Raw genomic sequence first — 9,203 nt, forward strand, 5'->3', positions numbered from 1 at the left:
TGATGGGTGTTGGAGCTCCATTAGAGTCCAGACCGTTCAGCAGTTTGTGGAGGGAAGTGATGGTGCTGATGCTCCGGCTCTTATCTGTTTCTGCAGGAGGCCAGCAGGAAGTCATCAACATCCAGGCCGTTGCTCAGGAGCTGAGAGAGATCGCAGCCCAGTTTGAGCTGCAGGTGGTGGCGCGGGCGGTGCAGAACCTGGCCAGGAACGTCTCCGAGTCGCCTTCTGAAGTGAGCTCTGCACCGCTGCGGAAAATAACAGCAAAGATCAGAACTAGTGGTGTGCTGCAGCTAACGATTATTTTAGTTATGGATTAATCAGTTATTCTGATGATTAATCAGATTTAAGAACTGGCACCTTCTGCAGATTTTTCATTGAATCACTTGAGCCTTTTTATACGATTTTAGAAATGTATAAAAAGATGCAAATAATTCCTTTTTAAAATAAGAAAATAAAATAAAATGGCACCATGTGCCTGGAAAACACATATTACTGTCCCTTTTACATGCAAAATGTCTGTATTTTTGTACAGTTTTGTCTTAAGATCTGCTCAGTGAGTTGTTCTTGCAGCAAATTTCCTTTTTTCCAGTCAGTATGTCTCCAGTTAACGATCAATTGATTACCAAATTAGCTGCTGATTATTTCACTAATTGATTAATCCTGATTAATTGCTTGTTTGTCGCTGGCTTGCTGTTCTGACCGGTTCTTCTGCTGCCCATCAGTTGGGGAACCATCTTGTGAACGAGGTGGAGCGGCTGCTCAGGGAGGTTTCTGTGAAGGACTTGCCCCAGGAGCAGGTCGTCGTGGTCCTGACCTTGACCCTGGTGAAGGGCGTCTGCATCCAGGCTCCGCGGCTGCTGAAGGGCCTCTTCGACACGGCTGTCCAGTTCATCTGCCATCGGTGGACCAGATGAGTTTCCTGCAGCACAGGAAGTGACTGAAGGACTTGGCCCCGCCCCCTCAGCCCAGCTGTGCTGTAGAAACGTTACTGATGGAGGGAAACTGAAGACTTATTCATAAAAAGAGGGAACTGAAAGTTAACACTTGAATTTGTTTCACAGTTTACATGTTTCTGTTTACTCAAGCCTGCATTAAATATGCATGCAAATGTATATTCTATACTTGAATGAAATGATCAAACTGTTTTTGTCTGTGCATTAGGGCTGGTCTACCCAGAACTGGACTGTAATTTCAACTCTCGTCTGCATTGAGCTCATATTTTATGATTCGTGTAAATAATAAACAGCCAGAGAGAAACTTCTGTCTTGGCGGTTTCATCGTTTTTGTTCCGGTTTCAGATTTTTAGAAGTGTTTGCAGCTCAGACTTTTGGTTTTACTTTGAAGGCTCTGCATGGAAGATGGTTATGTAACAAAATGTTGCAACTCTGGGATTTTTACTGATTAATCACATCTTAAAAAAAAAAGATTTCTTAGGAAATGAACTAGCCGAGCAAAGTAAAATTATGAGTTATGATCAACTAAACTCGAGTAAAAATACCCAAAATTTAGGAAATTAAGATTTTAAAATTAATTTATTTCAGTAATTAAAAAAGTTCACTGCTGAAGAAGCTGGCAGTTCAGAGTGCTATGTGCAAGTACGTTCATGGAAAGTTCAGTGGAAGGAAAAGTGGGAGGAAAAATAGATGGAAAGGGCAGCTTGCAGAGGATTGTGAAGCAAATCCTATTCAAGAGTATGGTTGAGGTCCACAATGAAGGTTGATTTCATTTGCCAGCAGGACTCCTTTAATCACCATGGTAACAACATATCCCATAATTTAGACCCCACGCTGGCAGCGTTCCTCATCAGTCTGAACTTATAAATTAAAACACATAATTATAACTTTCTTTTTAAGAATTACAGTAACTTAGTCTTGTAACTATTTGCATTGACAAGTTTTATCAATAAAACTAAAAATTACGACAAACTCAAATTTGACAAATTCTTGTAAATGTGACCTATCCTCTAAAACTCAAAATTGTACCTTATTTTTGTAAATATTACTTTAAATTTGTACATTTTATCAGGAAAACTCAAAGTTATGACTTATCCTTGTAATTATGACTTCCTGTTCTTTCATTTTTTCTTTCACGGCAGGAATTGTCTTCCATATTTCAGCTCCTGTTTTACAGCAGCATCATGAAGAGGCACATCAAACTTTCATATTCAAATATTTCCACTCGTCTCTGGGGGGGGAAACTTTAAGGTTTTATTCACAATAAACAAAACCCATGTTGCATGTGCAGTGAAACGTGACAGATAATTTTCATACCAGGACTTCCTGCCTGGATTCACAGAAAACAAAATATTTCATCAATATTCATTTTTCAAAAACTTTAAATCCCATTTTGCTGCTGAAAAAGTTAGAAAAATCATCAAAGGTGAGACAGAAACAGACAGAAGACAGAGTGAGGAGGAGACGATCCTGCTTCAGGGCCCGGTTCTTCTGGACCGGGCCGACCAGAGAAATCCAGCACTACGGAGCTTTTACATCAAGAATAGAACATTTATTTGACCGGGACATATTTCTACCTCCTCCTGAACAGAATCACGCCGAAGGTCACCGCGGCGAACAGAACCAGAACCGCTCCGCCATACAGCAGAACCGGGAACTCCTCCTCCGGTTCTGGTTTTGGTTTTGCCGGGTACTGGGGCAGCGCTTTGGGGACCTCCAGAACCGGGGCCTCTTCAGCCAGGACCTCTGGCACAGGGGTCACAGAGGAATCCGGTTCTGGTTCTGGTTCCAGTTCAGGCTCAGTGTTCTGCTTTGGGGTGCATGCTGGTTCTGGCGGGGTTTCGGTTTCTGCTGGTTCTGGCAGGACTTCCTTGGCCTGAGTCGTGGTTTCCACCTGGACAGGCACTGAGGCGGGTTCTGGCTCCGGGTCGGGTTCTACTGCAGGAACAGGAGGCGGGGCTTCTGCTTCTGGGGACAAACTCTTAGGAGTCTCCATGACGACGGGCTCCTCCGGCAGCACCAGGGTCGATGGCGGCTGAGTGTACAGAGCCGGGTCTCCGAACTCGGCCCGCAGCGCCGCCAGGTCGCTCTCGGTCATCAGAAGGCTCATCATGCTCTCCTCGATGGCGTCGCCGCTCTCCTCCATGAGTTCCGCCTCCTCCCGCTCCACATGGACGATGTCGGAGTTGGAAGAGTTGTTCTCGCTGCGCTCCTCAGCCAGCGCCACGCTCTCGCCGCTGTGAAGGTCCTTCACGTCTTCGGGGTCCATCGGATCGACCTGCGCCCACGACTCGTGGCCGCCCAGGGTCGCCGGCAGGCTGTCCGTCTGCCAGGCGCTCGGCTTGCCTCTGTCTCCGGTGCTGAGCGTGTCGGGCTGCTGCTCCTCCGACAGGATGTAGATGTCGTTGCTGTCGTCAGTGACGGCCGCCGTGGGCTCCTCGTTCTGGTTCAGGCTCAGAACTTTACCCTGCAGACAGAACCAGGCAGACAAGATGGCGGACACGCATCAGAACCAGTAAAATCATGGCTGTGTTCACACAGCAGGTTCTGATTCTCAATTCCAGTTTGAAACGGTTTGAAATACAAATTTTTTATACTTGGTCATTCCTGTCACTAATTAATTAGTGCTTTAGCATTAGCACAGCTAATGTTTAGGATTAGTGCTTTAGCATTAGCACAGCTAATGTTTAGGATTAGTGCTTTAGCATTAGCACAGCTAATGTTTAGGATTAGTGCTTTAGCACAACTATCATTCTAGGGTTAGGGTTGGGGTTGGGTCACAGCTATAGCACAGCTATCGAAATCATTGAGCCTCTGAAGGATCCAGAGGAGCTTCAGTCTGGTTAACACGTTCATTTCAGATGCCAGTTGTTTCCACCATGATGTTCATATAAACAGTAGTTAAATTAAAAAAATACTTTATTTAGCTCAAAGTTAAATTCAATGTCGTCATAACTCATATCATCTAGTCTTTGATTAGTTGCGGGGATATGAATATTTTCATGATTTTCTGCTCCATAATCCAGATGATAAAACCTGGAACACGGTGTGGATGGTGAGCAGGATTTGACCGGCGGTGTCAGTCGGACTGACAGGAAGGGCGAACGGTTTGACGACACAGCAGACAGAAAGCGTCTGACAGCAGAGCGACTCTCTCATTTTCAACCAAAGAAGATCCAGAACAAAAAGAAAATAACTGAAGGTTATTCTCTGTGCATGTCAGCTGGATGAGAGCAGAGAGATTAAATCTGGGAGCACTCCAGCGTTATCCAACATCCCTATTCTCCCTAAGCTGCTTTACATGTGGAACAGCAGGAGCACTTCCCAAAATCCTCCAGAACAGCCTTCCCAACGCCAACCAGCTGCTTTCCACCCACATTAACGAACATTTAAAGGCAGTTTAACAACAGAAAGTCACTGTGAGCCACAGATGAGACATTTCAAACACGAAGCTTTACCGTTTTATCGCAGCTAACCTTCAGGTCGGTCGTGCAGATCTGCATTTTGCTGTCCTTGAACTGCTCCAGCTGCCAAACATTAACCTACGTTGGGTTTTGTTGCCAGGTTCAGATCTCCGCCCTCGCCTGAAGACAAACCCAGACGGCAGATTCCTGGGTCGGAGCCAGAGCCGCCTCTGTTCTCACTCTCACTGAACAGTCATTTAAAATTTCAAATCTGACCTGAGATCAGCACAGGCAGGGCGACAAACCCCCCCACGGCTTCTATTGGGCTCATGATGGTGAAATTACCCAATTAAATCCCTAAACTCATCAAAACTCATCATGTTAGCATCGTTTTGGTAACTGCAGTTCTCAGAGACTAAACGTTTATTGGACTAAGTCGGCTCCAGGTGATCGGGTCGCATCAATAAGTTCGCCATCTTGGCACCGAGAGCAAATAAGTTCTGAAAATTCAACTAAAAAGTAAAGTCACAAATTATCTTAAAAAATATAATTCAGATTCTGGAAAAAAAAAACACCTTTTGCTATCTGATTATTAATCAATAAATAATCACCAGATCATTCCTAGACAGTATTGACGTTCAGCATAGTGCTTATTTTCTTATTTTATTAGAAAGGAATTTGATTATTTATTTGCATTTTAAAATGTTTTTATAATATTGTACATAAAAGGCAAAGTTTTTTGTTTGATTGATTAATCACCAGTATACTAAATTATTAAATGATTATTACTAAAATAATCATTAGTTGTAGTCCCAATTTTCTTATTTAAAAAAAGTAAATGTATTTATTTGGATGTTTTTATGCATTTTAAATCACATAAAATAACTGATTTTTTTTTAGCTGATTAATCGTCAATAATTGATTAGTAAATTAATCATTAACTGGATGCTCATGAACAGATTTTTCCAGACTGAGATGATCCGAGTCCTCAGCTCATTTTTCTGGATAAATGCTAAAATTTTTAATGAACAAATTAAAATGTTTTCAGGTCAGTCCACACTGGAAACATCAGCCCGGTTCTGGTTCTGGTTCATTAAGCAGACCGTTAAAGCGCCGCTGTGACGGCCCAGTGAAGCCTGCACAAGGTTTCATTAAAAGTGTTGTTCCCGTCCTTCGGCGCCTCGGTTCTGCTGCTGATCCAGAACCGCAGCGACGGGTCATGATGAACGAGTTCCACCCTGGAGCCGCTGAGCGAATCGCTTACGTAAGTCAGGGAGGCGGCTGCAGCGCCAGGCAGGCGGCTGCAGCGCCAGGCAGGCGGCTGCAGCGCCAGGCAGGCGGCTGCAGCGAGAGGCAGGCGGCTGCAGCGCCAGGCAGGTGGCGCAGCAAACAAACGGAGCTTCAGAAATGTTTTACATCTTCCTANTTAGATATTAGATTCTATGCATCATAATTTCAGGGATGGAAACATCTTGTCTCCTTGTCTCCTGTCCTAACATACCATGAACTTCTTTTTTTTTTTTTGCCACAAGTGGCTTTTATTTTGAAAAAAATCCAACTGGCAGGCGAGGACATGGAAGTCCTATAGGACTTAGTAAAGATCCGTCCAGAAGAATCGGATCGTTCCTGAATGTCATATTACTATATTGCACTTTGGTCTCAGCGTTGTCCCATATATGCGACACGTCAGTCAACACCTCCACACAATAATTCAGCGCATGAGTGACAACTTTTTTTCATCCAGATGCAACATGTGTCTCTGTACAGCTAGTTTTGCCAGCATCACGTCCACAGATCTTACCTTTCTTTAAGCTTTCCTTCCAAGTGACGCTAAAGGTTGGACTAAGTCCCACCGTCTGTGAAAGCGAAGCGCTGCTGGTTTTACATGTCGTCATATCTTATGATTTATGCAGCTATTATCGNCCAGGCAGGCGGCTGCAGCGCCAGGCAGGCGGCTGCAGCGCCAGGCAGGCGGCTGCAGCGCCAGGCAGGCGGCTGCAGCGCCAGGCAGGTGGCGCAGCAAACAAACGGAGCTTCAGAAATGTTTTACATCTTCCTAGATATCCTGCTTTGACTATCAGCTGTCGGTTTACAGCGTTTCACCTTCGTCCTCCAGAACTCAAACGACTCAAACCGCAGAGAAAATGGCTGACGTCAACTTTGAGCTCAGCAGTTTCCAGAGGGAGAAGGACGGTTGGCTGATTCTTTGCGCTGCCGGACCTGCAGAACCCGACCCGGGCTTTGTTCCTGCCAAACCGACTGTGAGCCACATTAGGCTCATAATGAACCTCATTGTTTTCCGCTCCAAAACCCAACATCCTGCTCCGGTTTCATCTCAGAGACGTTAACCACGGCCTGGCAGAGAAAATACGTGATCTGAAGTGCAAAAAAATAAATATAATGCAGAGAAACAAAGTCGGGCTGAAACAATTAATCTTGATTAATCGATTATTGAAATAATTGTCAACTAATTTAGTAACTGCTTCAAACCAAAGTATTCAGACTAAAGAAAAATGCCATTTGCTGGAAAAAACACATTCAGAGCCAAAACTGTACAACAATAAGACACATTTGGCATTTAAGATAAAACTTTTGTCTGAAATACGTTTTAGCCAAAACTCCCAAATCATGATTTGCTTATTTTATTTTTTTAATACATTTCTAACATTGTACTAAAAAGGATTAAATAGTTCAATGAAAAATCTGTAGAATGCAGCTATTTTTATTTGATTAATTGATTAATTATCAGATTAATCGATTACAAAAAGAATCGTTAGTTTCAGCCCTAAAAAGAAGCCAAAACAACCACAGGAGGCGGCGGCCATGTTGCCAGGAAGAGAAGATCTTCTCATCATCTGGAAATGAGTTTGGGTTTTTGTCAGTCCACAGGAAAATGTCTCACCTCGGCGTAAAGTCCTGCGGCGCCAGATCGCACCTCAGCGCACAAATCTCCGGAGATCCAGCAGGACAGGAACCACAAGACGGAGCGCAGGTCGCAGCGAGTGAGCCGGGCGCAAGCATGCAGCCGTCAAAGTGGAAGAGATGCAACTTTGCTCCCACTGGCTGCTGTTGGTCGCTGAGCCCTCCCCTCCCCGCCTTCCTCTCCCTCCTCTTCATGCCTTCATCAGCCGTCCCGTCATCTGTTCAGCTGTGACGCAGCTCTGTCTGCGGTAACGAAGCGGTGTTAACGTGCCGAGTCACGTGACTCCTCATCAGTGACCTCGTTTGCAGCCAGCAGCGCTCCCCTCACTTCTCCACAGTAAAAGCTAAAACGACGGCGTCGATGTGAGACCTGGAGCGTTCCCCATCGATGACCGACCAGTCAGTCCGGTTTTTAAATAACTGCAGCCTCTAAAACAAATAAAACATCTTCCAAATCTTTACTGTCATCTGTGGGTCGGGGCCTCCATCGTATCGTTTATAACTTATCATAGTTTCTCATCATAAGAATTTTGATTGATTGTTATCAAGATTAATGATGTTAAAAAAAACTGTCCATATTGCTGGGACTGTTAATTTGACTTTTTAATCACTAGCCGTCACGTCTGATATGGATTAAATGCAGTGAAACAAATCCCACGTCTTCATGCGACTGATGACCTGAAGATGCTCATTACCAACAGGAAGGTTTTTCAGGATTTGAGTCGTGTTGTCATAGTTACCTAATAGTTTCTGCCATCAGTTTTCTTGTTCTCACAATAATCCCACAAAATATTGTGATAAATCTTCAGGTTCATATCTTCGTCTCGCCCAGCGCTGATCAGTGAATGACGGGAGAAACGGATCCTATTTGGATATTTGTTCTATAACTTAGCAGCAATAATGGTTTTGAATTGAAACTGTTGCTCATCTTATTTAGTGTTCAATTAAAATGTGACTGATTGATTACAGACCTTGTAATTAACTCCATTAAAAAGTGAAATAATTACTTTGGGGAATCTAATAATTTGAATCCAATGTATGATTAAAAAAACATACAAACATTTATTTAACTTCCTTTAGTGATAAGAACATGAAGTCAAACAGTTCCACGTCTCCTGACTGACTGATTTCCTACAGCAGCATTGACTACAGAGAGCCTGTTACCGATTGAGTTAATAAACTGAATCTGGACATTATTTTAAGACTCAAAGCAATAAATTGAGCTGCAGCAACTTAACATTTCAGTTATTGCAGCTCATTTTATTAATCAGTTTTGATCGAGCCAATAGTTTGTAGAGGTTCTCAATCATTTTTAAATCACAAATTAAAGGTCGGACCTTTCTATATTTTTTAGAGAATATGTAGCATCTTCAACCAGCAGCTCTTTCTCTGCAGCCTCCACCTACAGCGCGTGACTCACTGCTGCTCTCATGTGGCTAATTTAGCAACTGCATGTCGGTCTGAACGTAAACATGCAGAAGGTCCTGTTGTCCTGTTTTCAGTGGTGGAGAAAGTACTCAAGAAATGTACTTAAGTAAAAGTACAAATAAACAGACAAAAATGTACTTAAGTAAAAGTAAAAGTACCACATTAACATTTTACTTAAGTAAAAGTAAAAAAGTACTGGCTTTTAAAAATACTTAAGTATTAAAAGTAAAAGTACTTGCTGAATAATACCTAATCGCTAATCTCATTAAGTGAACTGATCGTATTTAATTTTAATACATTAGAAATGTGCCATTTTAATGAACAATGCCACAGATAAAGCATGTTTTCATTGTGTTTACTCTGTAACATAGTTTAGACTTAGATATTAGATTCTATGCATCATAATTTCAGGGATGGAAACATCTTGTCTCCTTGTCTCCTGTCCTAACATACCATGAACTTCTTTTTTTTTTTTTTTGCCACGAGTGGCTTTTAT

At 43.0% G+C, this 9,203-nt stretch overlaps 1 protein-coding gene across 2 annotated transcripts in view; it reads right to left on the minus strand.

Moving 5' to 3' along the window:
• Positions 1–2,185: 2,185 nt before the first annotated feature.
• bcl2l13 (BCL2 like 13) overlaps positions 2,186–9,203 on the minus strand; it is a 17,005-nt gene continuing 9,987 nt past the window's right edge. For both annotated transcript variants that reach the window (XM_007553250.2, XM_007553248.2), the window contains exon 7: positions 2,186–3,420. In XM_007553250.2, the coding sequence (XP_007553312.1) occupies positions 2,527–3,420 (894 nt within the window). In that variant the 3' untranslated portion in view covers positions 2,186–2,526. The remainder of the gene's footprint in view (positions 3,421–9,203) is intronic.

Source organism: Poecilia formosa, unplaced genomic scaffold (genome assembly GCF_000485575.1).
Source record: "Poecilia formosa unplaced genomic scaffold, Poecilia_formosa-5.1.2 Scaffold55, whole genome shotgun sequence".
NCBI lineage: Eukaryota > Metazoa > Chordata > Actinopteri > Cyprinodontiformes > Poeciliidae > Poecilia > Poecilia formosa.